At 39.7% G+C, this 27,405-nt stretch overlaps 2 protein-coding genes across 2 annotated transcripts; one reads left to right on the top strand and one right to left on the bottom strand.

The window, feature by feature from the left end:
• The first annotated feature begins 14,095 nt into the window (after positions 1-14,095).
• Positions 14,096-14,671, top strand: LOC18022655 (putative B3 domain-containing protein At1g78640). The gene has a single exon (XM_006405689.1). The coding sequence runs from the start codon at positions 14,096-14,098 to the stop codon at positions 14,669-14,671; it is 576 nt and encodes a 191-aa protein (XP_006405752.1).
• Positions 14,672-23,811: 9,140 nt separating this feature from the next.
• On the bottom strand, positions 23,812-27,026 carry LOC112088409. The gene is made up of 2 exons (XM_024158683.1): positions 26,280-27,026; positions 23,812-26,217 (listed from the first exon to the last, which is right to left on the bottom strand). Exons 1-2 carry the CDS (start codon positions 27,024-27,026, stop codon positions 23,812-23,814), a joined length of 3,153 nt encoding a protein of 1,050 aa, XP_024014451.1.
• Between the last annotated feature and the right edge of the window lie 379 nt (positions 27,027-27,405).

Here is a 27,405-nt window from a genome sequence, read left to right as displayed (position 1 = left end):
CCACCAACTCAAGTCTATAAACCTAAACCTCCATATCCTAGAGCCTTAAGAGCCCCTAAGAAAGAGAAAGAAAAAGCTAAGCTGAAAGAGTTAATTGATCAGTTAAATGTGAAATTACCTTTCGTAGAAGCTTGTGCTATGATTCCTGATTTAAGAAAATACATGAAGGGTATTCTAACAAATTCTTTAACTCTTGAAGAATGCGTGATGATGATAACCCATGAATGTAGTTCTATCTTGCAAAGCCGAATCCCTGAAAAGAAAAATGATCCTGGAAGCTTTGTACTTTCATGCACCATCAATGATGTAGCTTTTGAGCGTGCTCTCTGTGATTTAGGATCTAGCATAAACATGATGCCTCTTTCTGTAGCAAAACGTTTAGGACACCACACTTTCAAGCCCACTAAAATTTCTTTAGTATTAGCTGATCGTTCTGTTAGACAACCTGTAGGTATCTTAGTAGATGTTCCCGTCGAAATCGAAAAATGTTCCATACCAACCGATTTCGTAGTTCTAGAACTAGAAAAAGAACCTAAGGATCCACTTATTCTTGGAAGACCATTCTTATCTACAGCCGGAGCCATAATCAATGTCCCTAAAGGAAAAATCGACCTTCATCTAGCCGGCCTAGTTATGCAGTTTGACATGAACAAAAGTTTCGATAAACCAACTTTAGATGGCAAAATTTGTTGGGTTGATGAGTTAGACGGAATTATTGAGGAAGTCTATGAAGATCTGCTTCTAGACGACCCTTTAAGTGTCACCCTTTCACCCGCAAAAGATGAACGCAATTTCCTTGAAGGAATTTCGAGTGAATGCGCGCGTATGCTTGATAAGTCCGAAACTTATAGGAAACCTCTAAACTATCTAGATCTTAAGGACCAAACAAACATTCCTACACCTCCTAAAGACACTGCTGCAGCAATTAATGACCCTTGGAGCGAGCTTAAAGCCCCTAAAGTCGAGCTTAAACCTCTTCCTGTCGGACTTAAGTACGCTTTCCTTGGACCAAATTCTACTTATCCTGTCAAAATAAACTCTGATTTGACGGAAGAAGAAACCACAATGCTGTTGACTGAGCTGAGAAAGCATAGAAAAGCCTTAGGATATTCACTTGATGACATACCTGGAATCTCTCCAGATCTTTGTATGCACAAGATAAATCTAGAGGATAATGCTAAAAACTCAATCGAAAGTCAAAGGAGACTGAACCCTAATCTCATGGATGTTGTCAAGAAGGAGATTATGAAGCTTTTAGAAGCTGGAATAATCTTTCCTATCTCAGATAGCACTTGGGTTAGCCCAGTTCATGTTGTTCCGAAGAAAGGAGGAGTCACTGTCATTAAAAATGATAAGGATGAAATGATCGCTACAAGAACAGTAACTGGACATCGTATGTGCATCGATTACCGGAAACTGGATGCAGCAACTAGGAAAGATCATTTTCCACTTCCCTTCATAGATCAAATGCTAGAAAGATTAGCTAATCACCCCTACTATTGCTTCCTTGATGGATACTCCGGATTTTTCCAAATTCCTATTCGCCTAGAGGATCAAGAAAAAACGACATTCACTTGTCCATATGGCACGTTTGCTTACAGATGTATGCCTTTCGGATTGTGTAATGCACCTGCTACCTTCCAGCGGTGCATGATGTCGATCTTCACAGATTTTATTGAGGATTTCATGGAAGTATTCATGGATGATTTCTCCATCTATGGATCTTCTTTTGAAAAATGCTTAGCCAATCTTGGTAAAGTTCTGCAAAGATGTGAAGATAAGCATTTAGTATTAAATTGGGAAAAATGTCACTTCATGGTACAAGACAGAATCGTGCTTGGGCACAGAATTTCCGGAAAAGGTATTGAAGTTGACAAAGCTAAGATCGAAGTCATGACCAGCTTACAACCACCCACAAACGTAAAAGGAATTCGTAGTTTCTTAGGACACGCAGGATTCTATAGGCGATTCATAAAAGATTTTTCTCAAATAGCTAGACCTCTTACGCGTTTGCTTTGCAAGGAAACGAACTTCAAGTTCGATGATGAGTGCTTAGCCGCGTTTCATAAGATCAAACAAGCTCTTGTTTCCGCGCCAGTCGTGCAAGCACCTGATTGGGAACTCCCATTCGAAATCATGTGCGATGCAAGTGACTATGCAGTCGGAGCAGTGCTTGGCCAACGAAAAGATAAGAAACTGCACGTAATCTACTACGCAAGCAGAACTCTAGACGAAGCTCAATGCAATTATGCTACAACAGAGAAAGAACTTCTAGCTGTCGTATTTGCTTTTGAGAAATTCCGTTCTTATCTCGTAGGATCTAAGGTTATAGTTCATACTGATCATGCTGCAATCAAGTATTTAATGTCTAAGAAAGACGTTAAACCTCGGTTGATAAGATGGATCCTCCTACTGCAAGAATTCGATATCGAAATTCGAGATCGGAAAGGAGCGGATAATGGAGTTGCAGACCATCTTTCACGAATTCGAGTTGAAGAAAGATTGCCTTTAAATGACAGTTTGCCTGAAGAAAACATCTATGCAATAGATACTACCCCCAATGCTAATACCGCACCACCACGTCCTCTAATGCGAAGAGCAGATGCTTTCAACACCCCATGGTTTAGGCACATAGCAAATTACCTAGCAGCTGATGTAGAGCCCCCGCAATTTTTCGGGTATAGGAAGAAAAAGTTTCTGAAAGACGTAAGACATTATTTTTGGGATGAACCCTATCTCTACAAGAGATGTGCTGATGGGTTATTCCGAAGATGCGTGGCTGAAGAAGAGATAGAAGGAATTTTATTCGGATGCCATAGCTCGTCTTACGCAGGACACTTTGCAACCTTCAAAACCGCTTCAAAGATCTTACAAGCTGGTTTTTGGTGGCCTACTTTGTTCAAAGATACTCAAGCTTATATATCGCGATGCGATAAATGCCAAAGGATGGGCAACATAAGCAAAAGGAATGAGATGCCTCAAAATTTTATTCTCGAAGTCGAAATTTTCGATGTCTGGGGAATAGATTTTATGGGACCCTTTCCTACTTCTTTTGGAAACCAATACATTTTAGTAGCAGTAGACTACGTCTCTAAGTGGGTAGAAGCAGTCGCTAGTCCCACCAATGATGCAAGGGTCGTCATGAAGCTGTTTAAATCTGTTATATTCCCGCGTTTTGGAGTTCCTAGAATTGTGATAAGCGACGGAGGATCGCACTTCATCAACAGAGTTTTCGAGAACCTTCTTAGAAAGAATGGAGTTACACATAAAGTTGCTTCTCCATACCATCCCCAAACCAGCGGTCAAGTAGAAATCTCAAATAGAAAAATCAAGTCGATTTTGCAGAAAACAACTGCAGTTCATCGCAAGGATTGGTCTACAAAGCTTGACGACGCATTATGGGCATATCGAACAGCATTCAAGACACCATTAGGAACAACACCATTCAATCTAGTTTACGGAAAAGCATGTCACCTTCCAGTAGAACTCGAGTATAAGGCGCAATGGGCTATCAAGGAGATGAACATGAATCTGAAAACAGCTGGAGAAAGAAGACTACTTCAACTTCATGAGTTAGAAGAAATCCGACACAATGCCTACGAAAACTCGAAGATCTACAAGGAGAAGACTAAAGCATATCATGATAAGAAGATTATTCATAGAACTTTTGCTCCTAACGATAAAGTTCTTCTTTTCAATTCTCGTCTTAAGCTTTTTCCAGGAAAATTACGTTCAAGATGGTCAGGACCCTTCACGATAAAGGAAGTCAAACCATACGGAGCCATAGTCCTATGGGACAGAACCGGAAACTCATTTACAGTTAATGGACAGCGTGTAAAGCCATATCTGGCTGAAGAAACCGAAGACGAAAGAGAAGTGATGTTTTTGATTGATCCATCATCGGCCAATGATGAGATCAAGGAGTGTCACGACCCCGGTTAAGTCTAATCAAGCACAATGTCAAGCTAACGACTTGAAACAAGCGCTTAGTGGGAGGCAACCCACTTGGTATTTTATCTATTTCCCTTTGACCTTTATTTTCTATTTCCATTGCTTTGTTTCTGTTTCATTTAATTTCAGGTTTTCAATAAGGAAGAATAAATAAAAAAGACGAGCAGCACTCTCCAGCACGATAAGTTCACTTAAACATTTCAACTTTTCTATTTTCTTTACCATTCTTTCCAAGATTTATCACACTGAGGACAGTGTGAAATAAGTCTACGGGAGGATGTTCATCCGTTACTAATGAAATTTGATTTGTTTTGAGTTTGTTTTGGACACATAAAATTTTTCAAAAAGTTTTTCATTAAAAATATTTTTGAAAAAAAAAATAAAAAAAAAAATCGTTTTCAAAAAGTTTTCAAACCAGGAACACAATAAACAATACTATGATGAATTAGACCAGTGTGCTTCTACGCTATTTCCTCGTTTTTTGCTCTTATTGTGATTTAGGCCTAGACTAGGCGGTAGCTAAGTACTTGCATTACGAAATCCCACCAGAGGACTTCTATTCATGGAGATTCTTTCTGACAGGATATACTAGCTCATTTTATTTGACCTTAATATTGACATTTAATTTTCTCATCATTGATTTTAGGCAGGCGTCGACATACACATCTAGGACGTCTTTTACCCTCACTTTTACCACTCTTTGTCGTCCTAGATGACCAGTTTATCTTTATCTGGTACCATACCCTAAACCCAAAACCCTTGTTTTCAATCCTCATGCATTCTCTCTTTAGTTTATATCAGCAGATATGTGCAAAAACGTCTGAGAGAAGAGGAGCGACGCAGTTTTCAGTCACTCACAAAGGAGACTGAATGGAATTGGGAAGGAAGAGTATTAGAAACATCAAGAAGCTTTACAAGATAAATCTTAACTGGTAATTTCGTGCTCTCTAAGACTCTATATCTAAAGGTGTTCCCTCTCTTTCAAAAAAAAAAAAAAAAAAAAAAAAAACCAATGAAAAGAGAGAGGGAAACAAAAGCCTAATGAGTCCTAGATTGTCGAAATTTGTGGAGCAATAAGCAACCACTATTCGTTTAAGGAGCTATGGTTTTGAAAGACTTACAAAAATCTAAGTCTGGGGGAGTTAGGAGAGAACCTGAGGAAGAAGGCCAGTAATCTATGACAAGAAGAAAGTGACTGAAAACTGTGGATACCAACAGCTTCACTCTCTCTTGCGGTTTTGCATAATATCTTGCATTCTCCAGATCTTCAGGTAACCCGTAAACACTTTAAGCCTTACCCCTAGAAGAACCCTTTTTACACCTAGCCTAGACTGCCTTGCCTAGACTTTCTTTGATGAGAACCACCGAGATTTCTAATGAATGTTAAGAGCTCGTTGACTGGAAGTCAGATCTAAGTGTGTAGATTTTCGCATGACGGATTAACGGACTAGTTTGCTTGTATTTTGGTGAGAATTTTCTAGACTAGATCCAAATAGATGTTTTACGATAAGTTATGGTTTATAAGGACGGTCACTGAGATATTGTTTAGTTCCTGCGATTTTTCAAAATTTTCTTTCCTGACTTAAATTTGTTTGAGGACAAACAAAAAGGTAAGTCTGGGGGAGTTGATAACACTGTATTTTGACCACTTTTATGGATCATAATTGTATCTTATGCAGGTGTTTTAACTCTGTTTTCAATGTTTTTAAAGTGTTTTCAATGTTTTAGAGTTTCAAAAGACTTTACAGGAAACTTGGCAAAAGATATGCAATTTGGAACAAATGAGCAATTTTGGATAAATGCAGACCGTCAGAAGTATGACAAGCGATGAAGACCTTCTCACCGTCTGATCACCCCCAAAATTTAAGACAACATAGAGGATCCAACCAGCTTTCTAATGCACTTGGTTTGGAGACAATCCAACGGTTAGATCTTCAGATATTCCCGATGCAAGAATGACAGAAAATGCAGTTCCGGAAGAGAGCAAGTGTCGGGACCGCGGCAAACACCTACTTTCCTGCGGGTAGAGCCACCGCGACCGCGGAGCTTGGTCGTTCACTTTTCCGATGACTTAATTAAAGCCCAGATCAATTCCCTTCGTTATTTTTGAAGCCCTAAGTGTCCAGAACCACCCCAGAAGCTATATATACCCCCTTTAGGTCATTCCTAAAGGTGTGGAGACGAAATAAGATAGAAAGAGAGAGAGACACACAAACCCTAGAGAGAGGGAGCCACCGCCGTCGATCCCGAAGAAGGAGCCGCCGCTGGAGAGCATCATCGCGCCTCCACCTGCAACTCTGTTCTTCGTTTTTCTTCCTTCTTTTCTTTAGTTTCCTGCACCTTCAATTTCGTTTATGATGCTTTGTTACAATATGTTTGAGTAGTTACCCAGTTGGGTTTAAAGGGATTATTCAAAGGGACTTCATGTGTCTTTGCTTATGAATCGATAGATTTAGGATTTATAATCTTCTAGATGTTCTTCGTTTGCCTTTAATCTTACTGCGTGATTCTTTGCTGGCCACTTAGAAGCCGATCTGATATGATATGTTGCGAAAGCTTTCATTGATTGTCTGAACTAGGGTGAAACGAGCAATTCTTCTATAGGAGTGGAAACCTACCTGTAGTTGAGTTGTGAATATTGATGAGTCTTGTCCTGCTATTGCATCTTCTCCCTTCCAGAATCAGAGTGGAAACCTACTGATTAGAGTTGCGAGAGATAGTTGTTTAGTGCTGCGAAAGTAGGCTATTCATACTTCCGTGTCTCGAGTTCTAGAACATACGTAGTTGATTACCTTTATCACTTGTTTAAAATCGACATAGCATAGACAATGAACCCCTGCGAAAACCCCTTGAGCCCCAACGTTTGTCTTTTATTGCTTACAACCTTCAATTTAGTTTGCTTTTCATTTGCTTGTTCTTTGCTTTCAATCGCCTAGTTTAATCATTATTTACTTGCCTTCTATTCGCTTTGTTTCATCGCTTTACCTGCTTTAGTTTTCTTTCAATTGTTTTTTAATTGCTTTCTAGTTTAGATTTAGTGACAACCAAAACCCAAAACCAAAACCTTTTAGTTCTAATCTGATTTAAGCATTGCGTTGAATTCGTACTGAAACAGCTAAGTCTCTGTGGATCGATACCCTAAGTACTACAGCGCACATCTGTGCACTTGCAGACATTTAGGGGTTATAAATTTAAAATCTGAAGCTTAGTAAAACGAAAAACACACAAACCCCGTTTACAACTCGCTCATCATATTACGATAATTTTCTTTTCGTCGCTAATTCGACACAAATCGGCGATTACATCGATTTTATGTCGATATATTCCGATGTAAAAGGCCTTCTTTCTTATAGTGATATTTCATGGAAACCAATGGCTTCCACCGTTTTGCAGAGGAATCCCCATTCGATTCGATCGTACGCCTACTCATATCCATCTTAACCGCCATGGAGCAAATTTTTTTCGCCTCTGAAGTCCTCAAGAAGTGTAAGATCTCATGTGGGATGAGCACATTGTCTGTAATGGCTCGACCGGAAACAAAGGCTGACTGAGAAGGTGAGTTAATTGCCGGGAAAAGCGGTTGGAGTCGCCATGTTAAGATCTTAGCGATGATCTTATAGTGAGTGTTGTAAAGAGCAATGGGTCTATAATCAGAGACTCTCCGGAGAGCCATTCCTTTCGGGATAAGGTGGATGTGAGTCTTGTTTTGATGAGGGTGAAGAACACTAGACTCGAAGAAAGATTGGATATCCCAGAAAACATCATCACCAACTATCTGCCAATAGGCCTGGTAAAACTTGGCTGAAAAGCCATCGGGGCCAGGAGCTTTCCCTCCATTGATAGAGAAGACAGCAGCTTTAATCACAGTCGAAGGAGATTCGTTATCATCATCGCTACAAGATCAAACGGTTTTGGATTCCAATTTAATTTTTAATTGGATTATTAGCGAATTGTTTAATGCCATATGATCTAATTTTGTGTGGGCCTGATACTGGCTTTGACTGCGCTGTGTGCGTAAAGCATGTATATTAGTGAATTCCTTCATGGGATTCTTAGATATTTTTTAATAATTTTTTTTTGATTAATGAATAGTTTAGAGCATCTAATTTTTTGCTCATCTCAGGGTTTTAATAATAAAAAATTAATATTTTATACATATCCATTAATAAGAAAAAGAGAAAGAGAGAAAAAGAAAGGGAGAGAGAGAAGAGGACGCTAAGAGGCAAGAGGAAGAGAGGGTAAGGCGTGAGAAAGAAGAAGAAGCCTGATCACAACTTGTTATACTATATGTGTTAAACAACTTTCACAATTTGTTCGACCCTAAAACACAAACAACTTCATAATTCTATCAATCTACACTTAATTTTATTTTTAGGATTCTTTTGTTGCAAATTTACAATCACAATAATTCATCAGCTATATTAATGGAGATGATTTTTTTTATAAGTGTAATAGTATGACTGTTTTAATGGTGGTGTGTATGAATAGTCTATACAGCCCCGGCCCAACATTTATAAGAGCCCTAGGGCAAAAAAATATTTTGGGTCTCTTATAACAATCTAACACCAAAAATCTGTATTTAAGAGCCTTTTTAAAACAATATTTTTGCATATGGGCTTTTCAAAACAAAACATTTTGATAAATACGGATTTTTTTAAAGAGATCTTTTGTCATATATAGGCTTTTTTGTAAGAAAAAATTTATGAAAAAAATTAAACCCAGGAGCAGTGGCACCTCTGCCCACCCCTCTTGGGCCGGGCCTGAGTCTATACTTTTATATGGAATGCTTATTTTTGTAATTTTAGAATTTGTTTGCGTCTTATTTCTTCTACTATTGAGATTATTTTGTTATTTTGTATATGCTTGCACATATCATCACAAACTACGAATAAGGATTGCACGAACAGGGTATTATAAATTCCAAAGTAGCTGAGCGGCTGTTTTAGGGAGTCAAAATATTCACCTGAGAAAGTATCAGCAACCTAGTTTTTTATGTCTTGATTAAAAATAGTCTTTCTATGTTATTTATAAAAATAGTCTTGTTAAGTTGGTGGTGATACTATTTACGCCCACAATATTAATTTGTGTCTATTTTAAAAATTCAAGTCATGCTAAATTGAAAAAAATAGGATTCACTTTTTTCTCATCCACCAAACTATAATAGAGTGGCTATTTTATTGTTAATAAAATGTTTTTTTCTATATTATTAGTGATACTATTTCTTGGTCACAAAAAACAAATTTAGTATTTTTGTAGTTATAAAATATTGAATCAGTTTATAAAATGTGAATAAAAGAAGAAACAAAATCTATGGGGTACCAGTATGTACAGTAAATAGAATAATAATAAAATTCTATATTTGCGTGTTCAGAAGGATAAAAATGTTTGAAAGTACACCATTTTGTTACTTACTTAATTTTTCTAAAGCATGTTATATTCTCAACTAATTATTAAAATTGGTTATTGAGCTAATTAACCCGTGTGAAAAAATCTAAATCATATTAGGTGTGAAAAAAAATCTGTATATTTTCTGTAGTTATAAAATATTGAATCAGTTAATAAATTGTGAATAAAAGAAGAAACAAAATCTATGGGGTACCAGTATGTACAGTAAATAGAACAATATAAAAATTCTATAGTTACGTGTTCAGAAGGATAAAAACGTCTGAAAGTACACCATTTTGTTACTTACTTAATTTTTTTTTTAAAACATGGCTATATTCTCAATCAATTATTGAAAATTGGTTATTGAGCTAATTAACCCATAGAACTATCTTTTAGAGAAAAATTTGGATAATAACGGGTAAAAAATTAAGAGTATTTGAGACATGGAAACACTATTTAAAATATACATATCTTGAAACAAAGTGTCTTAATCTATTAGAGAAAAAAAAAATAAAAATAAAAATAGAAAATGTCTAATTTGAAAAATTGAGTTCTTCATTCATATCAATTCAACTGTAAACTGAATCCAGGTAGGTTAGTTGTATCCAGTTATGTGTTAATTGTAAAAGAGAAATTTTTCTAATTTTCTTGTTTGGGATTTTTTTTGACAAAAATAAAAAACTGTGTTTTGATTTAACTCTAGACGTCTTAAGTATAATTATTTAAGAAACTTACTTAGAAAAGTTTCTACATTACAAACATAATATAGGAAATTGGATTACTCCTTGCAATACATTCAGAAAGACCTAAATACAGCAAACACATAGATACTGAACAAAACCCTAGAAGAAAAGACCTGTGAAGTTAACTAATGGCTCGATCTCTGCTCGGAAACTGGAATCAAATTGGAAGTTTCACAAGAAAGTGAGAAACTTTTCTGAAGAAATGTGATTGAATCTTTGATTTATGAATCGAGAAAGGTAAAATGAACAGAAAAAAAACCCTAGAAAACCCCTAATAAGAAAATAACCAGTGGCTCGATTTCTGGTCGGAAATCAGAATACAAATTGGAAGTTCCACACAAAATGAGAAACCATTTGTTGACACTTGATACCCATTTTCACTTTTCTGAATAAAAGTGATTAAATCTCTGAGTTGACAAAAGGGTGTGTATCAAAAATAACTCTCTGTTAATTCACTACTTTCTTGTGTGTGTCTTTCAGGTATCTAAAGTACTTGACAAAGAAATACCTGGAGAAGCACAATGTGAGTGGTTGGCTCAGAGTGATTGCAGCGAATAAGGACCGTAACCTCTATGAGTTGAGGTACTTCAACATCGCTGAGAACGAGGGAGAGGCAGAAGACTAGAAAAACCCTTAAACCAGTTTTTTTTTTTTTGAATTCAAACAAAAAAATGTCATTGATACAATGAATGCATCCAGAGTTTAGGTTAAAACCGGTTTTGCTTAGGACGATACTCCTATTCCCTGTTTTTGTTGTTTTGGTTTCTGCTCGTTGCTCCAATACAATTTATTATCTTCGTCCGTCTTTTGTTTTTGACAGAATATATTTAGTATGGTTGAAGTTAACTCTTCTTCTTGGTTTCAGACAACTAGTTCATCTTTAAACACAGTTAATTCATTATATTTTTATTCTTATTGTTCTTAATTTTATCAGATTCATTTTCTATCATCATATTATCATAGTTTGTTATTTTTATTTTTGGTTTTTTTTTTCATCTTTAACATTTTTGTTCTCATATTTTCTGAAATTTATTTTCATCAGTTATGTGTTCTTCTTTTTCTCCTTTATTTTTTTTTTCATCTTTTTCGACTTCTATTTCTTTTTTTTGGTCAACACCCTAAGTATCTAGAACGGTTCAACTTCTTTTTATTTTTTGTTTCTTTCAGTTTTTCTTCATCTTCTTTTTTTGATTTTTTTCGTCTCTTATTTTTATTTATCTCATGTATGTATCCTTCTTCTTTTATTTGTCTTCATCTACGTATTTTCTTTTATATTTTAATTTTTTCTTCTTTTTGTTATTGTTCTTATTCTTTTTCATCGTCTATGATTTTCATTTTCATCATCATTTTTTTTAACTATGTTATTTTTATTTTTTTTCAATTTTAACTTTTCTTCTTTATAATAAAAAATATTAATAATAAATAGTATGTGAATTAATTAAGTCATTAATTTTAGTATTAGTATTTCTCTTGTATTATTAGATAAGAATAATATTAAATATTACTATTTTAAAATATCTGTATTAATTAAGTCATTAATTTAAGTTTTTTTCCATGCTGATGTGGACACCTTAGATGGAGAGAAAACTCTTTCATTATATAATAGACTAGGTGATGTACACGCGGGTTTATATACTATTTAGAGTTTTTAAGTTGTGTTTAATATAATAAGATAAATTGCGTATATATTTAGTGTCTAGGAGTTAAGTTTTGATTGGTAAGAAATATACTTTAATAAATATAACCTAATTCAAGACAGAGGATTGGTTATTCGATGAGTGACAAAATGTTTTTACTATTTAGAGTAATGTGATTTGTTATAACTTTTTCTTCTATTTTTTGAGTATTTCAGTTTATTCAATCTTTTTGTAAACTTCTCATAATAGTTTTTTTACTCTCTTTTACTTAACATTTTTAAATGTAAAACACTTTTCGTTTACTCTAATTATAATTATAAGAACCTAAATTCTTTAATTATTTGTTTCTTAAAAAAATCAAACATATACATGAAAACTTCTTGTACATCCTAGAGGACAGAGCAATATCCTTCGCTCTCTCATTCTTTTTGTTAGCCATCTCTTTGGTATATTATTTGTAAATTTTGACTCTCTCTTTGCCCTTTACTTCTTATATTTTTCTCTTTACACAAATTTTTAAAAATGCAGCAAAAAAATAATAATGAGAATGGAGATAACGAAGTACCTTATTAATAGCTAGTACTTTTCTCTCTTCATTTTCCTAGAAGCAATTTTTCCATTGACCACATAATCTTCACCATATATGTATAAACCCAAGAACCTCTTTGTATCCTTCTGATTTTATGCATTGAACTACACAGAAACTACCGTTGGTGTGGTGATATCACCGCCTTCTACTCTGTTATTCCTGGAAAAAAGATGAAACAACCTTCAATTTGATACGCATTGTCGTCTACTTTGGGGCAGTCTTTACAAACGATAAAAGAGTGAAATCTTACCAACTTGAGTGTCAAGTAACAGATAACATTAGCATTGTCTCCTCTAAACAACAAATGGAACTCTCCATCCTTGATTTTTTTGCCTAAAGAGCCACCAATACTCTTGTGGGAATCAGAAACATGTCAACTTTGAGCATCTCCGCCTGGTTTTAAATCACAATCTTCACACTTTTAATAAGCGCAGCATCAGTCTTATTGATGCAGTTGAGTTCAGATTCAAAAATCATTAGCCCAAGTTTTCTCAAAATGACGTCTTATGATTCTATAGTTCCATTACCATATGCTATCTGGTAAGAAAACTTGCATGATTTTAAAATATTTTCAAGGCTTTGGTCACGCATTTCCATTTTCTTGACATCTTTTCATTTGTTGGGATGATTTCTGTAGAAGTAGAAAATTTAGGTACTGAAAATTGGCATATAACAAACTCAAGTCAATGACTTTAGACGAAGAAACATTTGAATTAAAAGAACATATTAAAATTCCAAACCCTACAATTATAAAATTCCTCTGGAAAGACTATACAATACATGAAAATATAGTAAGATAACTGTAAATTTTAATTGTATTAAAATTTGTTCCCAAAATGGTTACTTACATAGTTACATCTGTGATTGTAGTTGTAACATTTTCAACTTTAAAATATATAAAAGGTTTATCAATCATACCAACTGGTTATGTTTAAAAATAATCATATAATTAGCCGAAAAGAATTTTAATAAAGGTTTAAATAGTTTATTTCTGATTCTCTATTTTAGTTCGTAAATAAATTTTTAGTTAGTAAATAACTCACATCTCTATTTTGTTAAGAGATTACAATTATAAAGATAGTAAATAATTCACAGCAAATTAATCATCTCAGTTTTACCAAGTTATTTCATTAGATGAAGTTTACTATCTTTGTAAAAACTACCACCATGATAACCATTTTATTCCATCTTTCCAACTTCTAGGAATAAGATTAATGAGATAATAATGAGTGTTATTGACCAAAAATGGACATTTCTTTCTTTTTTGATTTCTGGGATTATTAAAAAAAAATATTGGTGTAAATACTTTTTTCATAATAAATTTAAAGCTGATGTGTCATAAGGAGAAGAGCTGATGTGTCAAGTTTGTGAGACACAACCCACTCTTTATATAATAGATTGTTTAAGAAAAATATATTTTGGTAAAAATCGTATGATTCTAGAATGTGTTAATGAAAGCCTTTAATAATATTGGTGACGTAAATACTTCTTGTTGATCAAAATCATCAAATATATTTCAGATATGAGTATTCCAAAAATTGAGAGGATTTTAAATGTCGGTTTCAATTTCCGTGTCCTTTTCTTGAAATTGAAAAAAGAACTTATTTTGTTATATATATTATTATTTGTTGTTTTTTATTAAAAAAAAAAGAAGTCCCTTTCCTACGTAAACTGAGAAAATAATTCGCCATGTTCGAATCGAATTAGGAGCATGGAGGTTTTTCTTATATATATACCTGAACATAAAACTCAATTTATCATGGTTAAACTTTGCAAATAACAAAGGAAGAATGGTGTACACAGAGAACTCTCGTTCTTCGTCTCCAACAACGCCACGCACTCTCGATCTCTTTCCCACCCAAGCTGGAGATTTGGCACATGTGGTTTCTTCTGCCAACGACGAAGTGGTTACTCTCGCGCACTTGAGAAACAACTTAACGGAAGAGGCTGCAAGAAACGTATTGACTCTGTCCACAAAACCAATACGGGTACAAAGAAGAACAAGATGGGTAATCAAGAAAACACTCACAAGGAGCGACGTCGCAAAAAGCCAAACACGCCTTCTTATACCAATGCAATCCGTGAATGAGCATATTCGGAGATACCTCATGAATGACGAGATCAGAATGATCGAAGACGATGATAGTGGAGGCTTTATAGTCAATGTGTACGACACTGACACTCACTCTACTCATTGGTTGTGCCTTAAGAGGTGGAATTCAACTGGAAGCTATGTGTTGAAGACGAATTGGAGTAGCGATTTTGTTATCAGAAGGAATCTTCAAGAAGGCGATGAAATTGGACTCTTTTGGAATAATCCCGAGTTAAGGTTCCACTTTTGTGTGTTTCCTCCTCCTGGCCATTGATTCGATGATTTTGTTTTTCATAGATTTCAATCATAGATTTTTTTTTTTTTTTTCATTTATGTTATTTTTTTTTTAATGAATCGAAACTCATATTATCAGAAGATTTTCTTGGCACTTACGATATTTTACTTTCTTACTTTTTTTTTATTAATTTCTTCTTCTTTCCGATGCTGAAAATCGAAATAGACAAATTTGCATAATTATTATTTTCGCAAATTTTTTTTGGAGTATTTATCCACCAATAACTAATATTCAAACCATAAATGAATTTTCTCAATTAACATATGAATAATTTGGATTTTTATACTGTTAAATCTATATACTTGGAAGATCAAGTTATATCAGCTGATTATTTTTTAATGACTGATTTCACAATAAACAGAGCTATTAAAAAAACGTTTTCATAATTAAAAATAAAGTCATAATGTATAAAAATTCAGTAGATAAAACAGTTTAAAAATATCGATGACTGCTATCGGAGTGGATTGGTTTATTTTCTTGTTCCGGTTTCCTTTAGCTGGTTCGACATTGTAAATTAATTGTAATTAGTTTGGTTTAGATTAGTTCACTATTTAGCAATTGTATATAAGTGTAACCAGATCAGATTCTAATATCTTTTCCCATAACAAACTTTCCATCGTCGTCTCCATTTTCTCAATCAACTAATATGGTATCAGAGCCATCCATGCTCTAATTTCTGTTGTTTTTTTCCGATTTGAGCTTCATTTTTGACTTACTTGGTTCGATCTGAAGCTACAATGGTGTTTTTGAAGAATTTACCCCGTCGGTCTACTCGTTCGAAAGCTTCGACGAGTTCAGCTCGCAAATCGACTCGATCCTCATCTGATGTTGCAGATCTTCCGAATACGCCTCCGGTGGCTCAAGCTCAAGTTTTCGGAAACTCGCGAAGCTCTGCACTCTACGAATCACAGGATCCAAGTCAATCTCCTTACTATATGCACAATGCGGATCATCCAGGTTTGCAAATCATTTTTCTCAAACTTGATGGTACAAACTACGATGATTGGAATGCTGCTATGTGTATTGCTTTGGATGCTAAGAATAAGATAGGTGCTGAATCGGATCCTCTATTCTGCATCTGTTCTCGTTGTAACAGTATGGTGAAATTCTGGCTGTTAAACTCTGTTTCTCCTCAGATCTACCGTAGTGTGTTGAGAATGAATGATGCTACAGATATCTGGAGAGATTTGTATGGTAGATTTTATATGACAAATTTACAAAGGACTTTCAATCTCACACAAGAGATACAGGATCTCCGTCAAGGCTCCATGTCTCTTTCCGATTACTACACTACTCTGAAAACATTGTGGAGCAATCTGGAAAATACTGAAGAGCTCCATGAACCCTGTACATGTGGGAAAGCTGCTCGTCTGAAACAGAAGGCAGAGAGAGCTAAGATTGTCAAGTTTTTGGATGGTCTCAATGAATCTTATACCATCATTCGAAGACAGATTATAATGAAGAAGGTCTTACCGAGTTTGGCTGAGGTTTACAATATCTTAGACCAAGATGATATCCAGAAAGGTTTCTCAAATATGATGCCTTCTGCGGCTTTCCAGGTCTCTGAGAATGTTACTCCTGGTGCACAACAAGAAATGATTTGTTATGTCCAGTCTTGTCCAAACAAAGGTCGTCCTATTTGCTCATTTTGTAACAAAGTTGGTCACACTGCAGAACATTGCTATAAGAAGAATGGTTTTCCTCCTGGATATGGTCAGAAGAACAAGGCACCTGACAAAACTCAGAAAGCTTCACCTTCGGTTGCTGCTCAGGTTGGTACATCTTCTCCAATTGACTCCGGGGGTAATGGTTCAGATAACTTAATGGGCGGTTTGACTAAGGAGCAGATACAAAACTTCATTGCTCTCTTTAGCTCACAACTTCAGCCTAAGTCTGTTGCTGATGCAACTCCTTATATGCCTGCAACAAATCACTCTGGTATTTTCTTTTCCCCATCTACGATGCATTTTGTTGGCATTCTCACTATCTCCAATCACACATTGTCTAATCAGTCATGGGTAATAGACTCTGGAGCTACGAATCATGGACACTATTTGTTTCAATAGATATATCTATTGCAAACTCAGTGAATCTGCCAACAGGATCTACAGTGAGGATCAGTGGTATTGGATCAGTAGTGATAAACAAACATATCACTCTCAAGAATGTTTTGTTTATCCCTGAATTCCATTTGAATCTGATAAGTATCAGCTGTTTGACTACTGACCTTAACTCTCGTGTCATCTTTGATCCGGACTCTTGTGCGATTCAGGATCATACCAGGGCTGTGATGATTGGACAGGGTATTGGCAATCTCTATGTGCTCGATGTTCAAGCTTCATCAGTTTCGATCAATTCTGTTGTAGATATTGGCATTTGGCACCAGAGACTCGGTCATCCCTCTTTTGCTCGTTTAGATACTATCTCTGAAGCTTTGGGCACTACACGTCTCAAGAATAAAGGAGCAGCTTACTGTCATGTTTGTCACTTAGCCAAACAGAAGAAGTTGTCTTTTCCTCTCTGAATAATGTTTGTAATACACCATTTGAGCTGTTACACATAGACATATGGGGACCTTTTTCAGTTGAGACAGTTGAAGGTTATAAATATTTTTTGACCATCGTTGATGATAATTCATGAGCAACGTGGGTTTATCTTCTTCGTACAAAATCTGAGGTTTTAACTGTGTTTCCAGCATTCATCAATCAGATTGAAAACCAGTATGACAAACGGATTAAAGCTGTACGATCAGATAATGCACTGGAGCTTAAGTTCACTGAATTATTTCAACAAAAGGGTATTACATCTTTTCATGCATGTCCAGAGACACCTGAACAAAACTCAGTAGTGGAAAGAAAACATCAACACATATTGAATGTGGCAAGAGCTTTTATGTTTCAATCCGGAGTTGCTTTGTCACTATGGGGAGAATGAATTCTCACTGCTGTCTTCCTGATCAATCGGACTCCTTCACCATTGCTCTCCAACAAAACTCCATTGGAGATTCTAACTGGTAAAGCTCCTACTTATGATCGAATCAGAACTTTTGGCTGTCTATGTTATGGGTCTACTTCTCCCAAACAGAGGCACAAATTTCAGCCAAGAGCTCGTGTTTGTGTGTTCTTGGGATATCCGGCTGGCTATAAAGGGTATACGATTATGGATTTGGAAAGTCATCAAGTCTTCATTTCCAGGAATGTGGTGTTTCATGAAACCATTTTCCCTATGCTTCAAGGCCCAGCTTCGGAACAGTCCATGGAATTTTTCACACCACGAGTCTCTTTGTCCTCAGATATTACATCTCGTACATCACCACCTGAAATTTCTACTCCTTCCCCATTACCAAACTCAGTTTTAAACACTCGACCCAGAAAACTCCCTGCCCACCGCCAAGATTACCATTGTTATTCTCTTGAATCCAACACTGAATATCCCATATCTTCGTCCTTATCTTATGAGAAGATAACTCCTACTTATCTCTCCTATCACCAAAATACCTATATCTCATTTGTATACTCAGGCAAAGGAATCCAAAGAGTGGTGTGACGCTGTTGATAAGGAATTTGATGCTATGGAATCAACTTAAACTTGGGAAGTTACATCTCTGCCTCCAGGAAAGAAACCAGTGGGTTGTAAATGGGTTTTCACAGTGAAGTTTCATGCAGATGGTAGTCTGGAAAGGTATAAAGCACGGCTGGTTGCAAATGATTTAATTCAGAAAGAGGGATTGGACTACACTGAAACATTTTCCCCAGTTGCCAAACTCACTACCGTGAAACTCTTATTGAAGGTATCTGCTTTGAAGCAATGGTATCTCACTCAGTTGGATGTTTCTAATGCTTTTATCAATGGAGACTTGGAAGAAGAGGTTTTCATGAAACTTCCAGATGGATACGCTGACAGGAAAGGGGCCTCTTTGCCTCGTAATGCTGTTTTATGCCTCAAGAAGTCAATTTATGGCTTGAAACAGGCTTCGAGGCAATGGTACAAGAAGTTTTCATCGGCTTTGCTTACATTGGAATTCACTAAGGGTGATGGTGATCACACTTTGTTTGTTAAAGACTGTGATGATGGAAACTTTCTTGCAGTGCTAGTATACGTTGATGACATTGTTATTGCAAGCACTGATACTGATTCTGCATCTCGCCTAACTAAAGCACTGAAAGGTTGTTTTAAGCTTCGTGATTTGGGGAATCTGAAATATTTTTTGGGTTTGGAAATAGCTCGCAACTCTGCAAGAATCTCTTTATGTCAACGAAAATATGCATTGGAGATTCTTACATCAGTTGGAATGCTTGGTTGCAAACCTGTTTCTACACTGATGGTTCCAAACCTCAAGATCTCTAAAGAAGATGGAGATTTACTTCCTAACAAAGAGATGTTTCGAAGTCTTGTAGGCTGTTTGATGTATCTAACCATAACAAGGCCAGATATCACCTTTGCTGTAAATAAGCTGTGCCAATTTTCGTCTGCTCCCCGCACTACTCACCTCAAAGCTGTTTACAGGGTTCTGCAATACATTAAAGGGACAGTTGGCCAAAGGCTGTTCTACTCTGCGGGTTCTGATCTTAATCTCAATGGTTTTGCAGACTCTGATTGGGCTGCTTGTCAAGACAGCAGACGATCAACTACTGGTTTGTATATGTTTTTGGGATCCTCCTTGATCTCTGTTGGAGGTGAAAACCGCACCCCGGTTTTCTCCGGTACAAACCGAGATCGGCGTGACATAAGCCCGGTTTATGAAGAAATGTACCGGGAAGACTGGGCCTAGTAAAACCTTGGGCCGAACGCAGCTCATTAGGCCGAGGTCGGCGAGAAGCTTCTCGAAGGAACAGAGAGGTTCCCCGAGTTCGGTCGAAAATAGGAAAGTTTCTTAACGGAAAAAAGAAATGAGCACGAGAAAAGGAAAGGAACCGAGAGAAAAAGAAAGTCCTCTCGGTCCCATATCGCCAAAGATGTGCTTGAAGACCGACTCAGAGGATATATATAAACGGAGATGAATCGACAGCAGAGAACACAAGATATTCCAGAGAAGACTTAGTGACTGAGAACTCATTACGCTAGATTCTTAGTTTCATAAAGTCTTAGTTCGTTATTATTTACTCGATAACCGAACTCAGTTGTATTCTCCCGATTCGATCTAATAAAACCGAGTTTACCGATCTAAAGTACTGTTTTACCCCTTATCGATATTCACATATCAACAATTGGCGCGCCAGGAAGGGGCCAATGAGCAGCCGGAAGAGCTGCCGCCTGCTGCGAACTCACCTGACCAAGCCGGTCAGAAGAAGCTGAAGAAGAAGAAGTCTTCAAAGAAGATTAAGAAGATTGAAGACTCTTCTCGGGCGCAGGACGCTCCCGCTGAGCTCGAGGCGCCAACGGCTGTGGCGTCAGACCTCGCTCTTTCTCAAGATCGAGCTGAGGCTTCTCATTCTCGAAAGAGACAAGCCGGAGACCGCACCAAAGGTTCTCCAGAGCCAGAGCCAGCGAAGAGGGCTAAAGTCTGTTTTGACTATGATGAGGAGACTGCTTTTGAGGAGACATCGATGCCTGCGCCGAGCTCTACCATAAGATCTCTTCTCAGGTTCCGAGTCTGCCGGCAGTTACCGAGCTCTGCTTCCCCAGTATGTACAAAGGGATCGCACGTACAACTGCTGTGGTAACTTTCTGATTCCACTTCTCATTTTATTATTTTCTTTAAGTATGAGTTCTAACTCATGCTTTATTTCATGTAGCTCGCCAGTCAGACCAACAACTTGGTCGCAGCGTATGAAGTCGCGCTGTACGACGAACAGGTTTGGGTTGCCGAGCTACAGGAGAGGGTCTCCAAAGCGGAAGAGCGTCTAGCCACCGAACTCCAAATCAACGACACTCTCCATTCTTCGGTTGAACTGCTGAAGCAAGAGAGTGCCGAGCTGAAAGCGGTGAGAAAAGAGCTGACCGAGGCTCAAAACATGCTTGCTCAGGAGTTCGAGAAAGATCGGGAGCGGCTTCGGGCCTTGGTGACCCACTGGAAGGGTCGAGCTAGGAGCGTTCACGCACAGGCTTGCGAACGCTTGGAGAAGGTGATCCGCAGCTTGGACGACGCAGATCGAGCCCGCAAGCCTTACTTGGTGGTTAACCAGCTTACTGGAGTTCTTGGCTTCATTAAGCAGAAAGCCTTGTACGAGGTCCCGCCATAGATGGTTGCCGACATCGAGGCAAAGCACGCTAAGGCGTTGGAAGACTTTTGTTCAATCGATGCTTGCGTTCTCACCGAGGAGGATAAGCGGATGACTCCGTTCGCGGAAGAAGATGATATCCCGGTCGTGGCTGTGACCCAGAGCGAGCAAGATCCTGCGAGGGGTGAGCAATTTGGATCGAACGAGGACATGCTGAACGCCGATCAGGCTGCAACCTCAAAGACCGCTTAGTCTCTTTCTATTTCTTCTCTTTCTTGAACTCGCTTGCCCTTTCATGGGTTTATTTTGCTTTGTAATATTTTTATTTCCGAACCCTTGGTGGGTTCTTGAACTTATTTGCCTCTCGGGAGGCTTTTAATTATATGCTCGTTCTTCTTCTTTCTTATCTTGATGACTTAGAAAAAATCTTTTAAGTAGTAGATCGGTACCTAATTTGAACTTTGTCTTTATTTTATCGGATAATACCTAAGTACTAAATCGGTACATATTAGATGATGTTTTGAACATAATTTCGTCTTTTGATAGCGAATTGCGATAATTCGGCTTACGTTTTGCGAGTGTTGTGAACTCGGCTTACAGTGCGAATCTGAGGAGTTTGGCTTATTGTGCGAGCGTTTGAATCTGAGGGGAACCCAAGTGAATCGTTTCATACTGGAAGAGTGAATTAAATCGAACTCCTGTAAGCGCACGAAACGAGTTCAAGGTTTTTCCAAGTCGAACCTAAGTATGCGAGATGTGCTCGGCTTATTGTTCTTGGTGACTTAGAAATTTAATTGCGGGACTGGCCCCGGCTTTTGATATGTGGTTTTACCACGGCACCATGTGGGTGCTTGCGAGACGGATCTCGGCTTTTTAAGTTTGCATTCATGTGGAATGCTATCGAACAACTGGCCAGGAAGTCGATGTAAAAACAAGGAGTTCGGTATCTTGTGATTTCCGAACTAGAACTTAGACGTTTTTTGACTTAATAAAACTTTATTGATGTTATAGCTGGACTCGGTAACGAGCTGCCTACGTACCCTTTAAAGGGATCAAGCCATTCGTAGTTCTAAGTACAAAAGTATTTTTTGCTCCGACTAAGTAGTTCGGAGGTTTTTTTTTTTTTTTTTTTGATCGGTTCGTAACGAACTAATAGTAGTATCGTTTGAGATGCATCGAGTTCCAAGATCGTGGGATCGGAGTTCCGTCTAACTTCATGGGTTGATAAACGCCGGGCTTAACAACCTTCATCACTTGGTATGGGCCTTCCCAGTTCGCGCTGAGTTTCCCTGCGTTCTTTTCTTCTGTGTTCTGATAGACCTTGCGAAGTACGAGATCGCCATCTTCAAAGTGACGGCCTTTAACCTTCTTGTTATAGTAACGAGCTGTCAGTTGTTGGTAGTTTTGTATCCGGAGTAATGCTCGTTCGCGATGTTCTTCGACTAAGTCGATTGTGTCGAGCATCATGTCGTTATTCGCGTCGGGTTGCTGGGTGAGCATGGTTCGGCGAATACTTGGGACGTTGAGTTCGGCTGGACACATAGCTTCTGTACCATACGCAAGGAAGAATGGTGACTGACCAGTCGAACATCGTGGTGTAGTTCGGTGAGACCACAAGACACCATCGAGTTCGTCCGCCCAAGTTCCCTTAGCGGTATCGAGTCGCTTCTTCAGGCCATCGATAATGGTTTTGTTCGTGGCTTCGGCTTGTCCGTTCCCTTGTGGGTATCGCGGGGTGGAAAAGCTTAGTCGGATTTTCCACTTGGCACAAAAATCTGTGAAAATTATCGAAGTGAACTGGGTTCCATTGTCCGTAACGATCTCGTACGGGACTCCGTGTCAGCAGATGATGAACTTCCAGACGACCTTCTTAACATCGATTCCATGAATCTCGGGGTACGCCTCGGCTTCGACCCATTTGGTGAAGTAGTCCGTGACGACCAAAACGTACTGCTTCTGAGTCGTAGACCGGCGAAAAGGACCGATGATGTCCATTGCCCAGCGCATGAAAGGATATGGTGCGGTCGAGGTCATCAAGAGCTCGGTAGGAAGATTGATCATCGGGCCATGATGTTGGCACTTCTCGCAGCGTGCTGTATACTTTTCGCAGTCAGAAAGCATAGTAGGCCAGTAATAGCCAGCTTTTTTGATCTTGAACGCCAAAGACCGAGCTCCGGAGTGATTTCCTCCTTCTCCTTCATGTACTTTCTGCATTACTTCCATGATGTCGTTGCCGTGAACGCAAGTCAAGAGTACACCGGACGCATCCCATCTGAGAAGAGTACCCTTAATGACCATGTATCGAGCTGCACGAGCCTTAAGGCGCCGAGCTGCCCATTTATCCGCGGGGACCGTTCCGTCTCCAATGTATCCCACAATTTCTAAGGTCCAATCTTCGGGCTCGTCTTCACCTTTGGCCTCGATATCGATTGGAACATGTTGGCCCTCGGACTCGTCTTCGAGATCGGAATTATCATCAGGTTGTTCGTCCGTGTTGTTGTCGAGATCGGTGACGACTTCTCTGGGTTTCGTCTTTCGGGTGAGGGGTGGAGCGAGATTGGCTTGGGCTTTGTAATCACGTCGTCGTGTAATGATGTTGCAGTTCGGGGCAGGCTCGATACTTGGTCGTTCAATTGCCGCGATTGGGATAGTTCGCCGAAGATCGGGATCAGAATTAGTCGCGAGAGCGGCTAAGGCGTCGGCGGTCGCATTCTCATCACGAGGTATCTTTGTAAGCTTGAAGGTTGAGAACTCCGAAGCAACATCCTTAAGAGCTTTGAGGTACGCGTCCATGCGATCATTCTTGGCCTCGTATTCGCCGTGAAATTGGTTAGCCACAAGTTGAGAGTCGCAGTAAGCGTGTACGTGCTCGGCACCAATATTTTTGGCAAGTCGTAGTCCGGCAATCAATGCTTCGTATTCGGCTTCATTGTTGGACGCCGGGAAGCCAAGACGGAATCATTGTTCGATAACCTCTCCTTCGGGGGATTTGAGACGAATCCCGACGCCGGATCCTTTATGGGATGAGGAGCCATCGGCGTGGAGAATCCAGGGGTGTATGACCGGATTAGCTTCGACGAGCTCAGGTGGGAGCTCGACCAAGAAATCCGCCAGGACTTGAGACTTCGTTGCAGTTCTTCCTCGGTATTCGATGTCGTACTCGCTACGTTCAATGGCCCACTTGGCGAGTCGTCCGGATTGACTTGGGCTGTGAAGGAAAGTGCGAAGAGGGTAATCGGTTAGGACAACGATCGAGTGAGACTGGAAGAACGGGCGTAACTTCCTTGCGGAAATAACCACGGCAAAGGCGAATTTCTCCAAGGTCGGGTAACGATATTCTGACCCATCAAAGGATTTACTTGTGTAGAAAATTGGCTTTTGCTCGCCACGATCTTCTCGAACCAGAACGCTGCTGACCGCGAACTCCAAAATTGCGATGTAGAGGTAAAGTGTCTCGCCGGTTTCAGGTTTGGACAAGTATTTCTTTAGTTCGGCAAAAGCTTCTTTGCACTTCTCATTCCACTCGAGATGTTTGTTACCGCGAAGAAGTTGGTAGAAAGGTAGGCACTTGTCTGTCGATCTAGATATAAATCGATTCAGTGCTGCAATACGTCCGGTGAGTCGCTGAACTTCGCGTTTGGTTGTCGGAGACGGGAGCTCGAGTATGGCTGCAATCTGTTTTGGATTAGCTTCAATGCCTCGCCGTGTGACTATGTATCCGAGGAACTCTCCAGATGTTACGCCGAACGTACACTTAATGGGATTAAGCTTCATGCCATACTGATCCAAAATATCGACGCATGTGCGAAGTTGACCGACGTGATGGGAAGCGACGAGCGATTTCACGAGCATGTCGTCAATGTAAACTTCCATAGTCCGCCCGAGCTGGCTTGCGAACATCCGATTCACCAGTCGTTGGTATGTTGCTCCAGCATTCTTCAGGCCAAAAGGCATGACCTTATAGCAGTATATGCCGCGGTCCGTGATGAACGATGTCTTTTCCCGATCTTGCGGATGCATAAGGATCTGATTGTATCCAGAGAATGCGTCCATAAACGAGAGTAGCTCGTTCCCGGCAGTTGCTTCCACGAGGCGGTCGATATGAGGCAAAGGAAAACTATCTTTCGGACATGCCTTATTGAGATCGGTAAAGTCGACGCAGATCCTCCATTTACCATTCTTCTTCTTGACGACTACGGGGTTTGCTAACCAATCAGGATATTTGACTTCGGTGATGGATCCTGCTTTGAGCAACCACTCGACCTCATCGTTGACGGCCTGTGCCTTCTCTGGTCCGAGCTTTCGGCGTTTCTGCTTGATTGGCTTATACGTCGGATCGATGTTGAGCTCATGACACGCGATCTGTGGATCGATCCCAGGCATATCTTCTACCGACCAAGCGAAGGTTGACGAATGCTGTTTCAGAAAGTGAATGAGTGGCTCGCGGATGTGTGGGTCGAGTTCGGCGCCGATTCCGACTTGACGCTCTGGCTTTAGCTCGTCGATGCAAACTTGAACGATCGACTCCTGCTTAGGTTTTGTCTGCTGGACGACGAGCTCGTTCGTCGGTCCTAACGAACTGATGACACAAGCTTGGTTGGCCGAATGAAGTTTGCATTCGTTTATGTAGCATGATCGAGCGACGGCTTGGTTTCCTCGGGGAGTGTAGACACCGTCGGGAGTCGGGAACTTCAGGCATTGATGGTACGTCGAAGCGACCGCCTTCATTGCGTGTAACCAAGGCCTACCGAGAATAGCGTTGTAGATCACCGGTTTGTCGAGGATGAGGAACTGGGTCATCTTTGCGACTCCACCGAGGTAGATTGGGATATTTACCATGCCAACCGTCATGCAACGTTCTCCACCGAAACCTGTAAGTGGCTCGATAAAAGGCTCGATCCTATCTGATGATAAATCGAGTTGATCAAGCGCTTCCTTGAAGATAATGTTGACCGAACTGCCTGTATCGACCAGAATACGGCTAACTTCGACGTCGTCGAGAAGTAGTTCAACGACGAGGGCGTCGTTATGCGGTTTGTGCAACCCGATTGTGTCGGCCTCGGTAAATACCAAAAGCGTTCCCTTCGGCGGATCGTGCGGAACTTTGGGCACGTTGGCGGCCTGTCTACTGTACTCCTTGATAGCTCGAACCGAGTAGCTGCAAGCCTCGATGGCTCCCATGATCATGTTGACGCGTTTCCTTGCTTCGGGAGCATGGTTCTCTTGTGCTCGGTCATCGCGATTGCGTTTCTGTTGTTCGGGCAAAGCAGGCGGATTCGGTGGCGGTGGTGGTAACGCCGGTAAAGTTGGTAGCGTCGGTAAAGCTGGTGGGGTTGGTGGATCCTTAGTGAGGGCGTTCTCGAGCTGTGCATTATTCAGTCAAGGCATGTTTGAACGACGGAGATCGTCGATCGAGGTCTGTCCACTGTTCCTGGCGCGTTTAAGCGGCGGAGATCATCAACTGAGATCGGCCCCTTTCGGTATTGGCCGAGTAGATATTCTCGCAAGTGTCTGCATTCTTCGGTGCTATGTCCTCTACGGTTATGGAATTCGCAGAACAAAGACTCGTCCTGATCTTCTTCACCGCGGACCCACTTATTGTTCCACTGTTTGGTCGGTTGTTCGATAGCGTTAGCGTAGAACTTTTTACGATTCTCATACCCTCGGCCGTATCCTGACTGTGGCTCGTTAGTCGTTGCTTTTGAACGTTCGGGTTGTTTGGTCGAGTAACTTTGCTCATAAGCGGCCTCTTCTTCTTCTTCGGCGATGTAAGTATTAGCTCGGTGTAGTGCATCCTCTAATGTCTGCGGAGGGTTATGCGTGATCGCGCTTTGGAAGCTAGTCTTTATCCGAGCTTCTTTCTGAAGGCATAAAAGAGCGGCTTCATCGCTGATCGTACAATTAGCTACGATCGTCTTGAAGCGCTGGATGAAATCGCGAAGGCTCTCGCTTGGTCCTTGGGCTATTTGCCAGAGCTCGGAGTTCTTGGTGTTTTGTCCGATGAACATGGAGAAGTGCTTGACGAAGGCCGTCGTTAACTCCTTGTAGTTATCGATGGAATTGGCTTCGAGTCGTGAGAACAAGTCGAGAGCTACTCCTCCCAGACTTTCCACAAATAGTTGGCACTGAACTGCATCTCTCTCCTCGGCAGATTTGAACTGGTAGCGATTCATGCAGATGTCGAACGATGTCAAAAAGTGCTGGGGTCGGTATTGCCTTCATAGATCTTTATCTTCAATTTCTGTGTTTCCTGAATGACGCGTTCGATCTCCGGAGCCGCGCTTGTTGCTTGATGTATCTTCGAAGTAATCTCGCGGAGTTGTGCCTTCATTGCTTCGAACTCGGCGTCTCGGCTCAAATCTGATGCTGGTACATTCGCCGATCCGACTGCGGTAGACCTCACAGTTACGGCTGGATATCCGTCAGTATTAAGATCGTCAATGATGTTCTGAACTCGAAGGGGAGTTCGTGCGATTTGTGCCGCCATCTGACTGAAACGTTCCTCGCTCCTTTTGTTAATGGCCTCGAACTGGGCGTTGAACACTTGGAGTA

The sequence above is a fragment of the Eutrema salsugineum genome, unplaced genomic scaffold, assembly GCF_000478725.1.
Source record: "Eutrema salsugineum unplaced genomic scaffold, Eutsalg1_0 scaffold_14, whole genome shotgun sequence".
Classification (NCBI taxonomy): Eukaryota; Viridiplantae; Streptophyta; class Magnoliopsida; order Brassicales; family Brassicaceae; genus Eutrema; species Eutrema salsugineum.
This window is presented reverse-complemented; position numbering and strand designations above follow the sequence as displayed.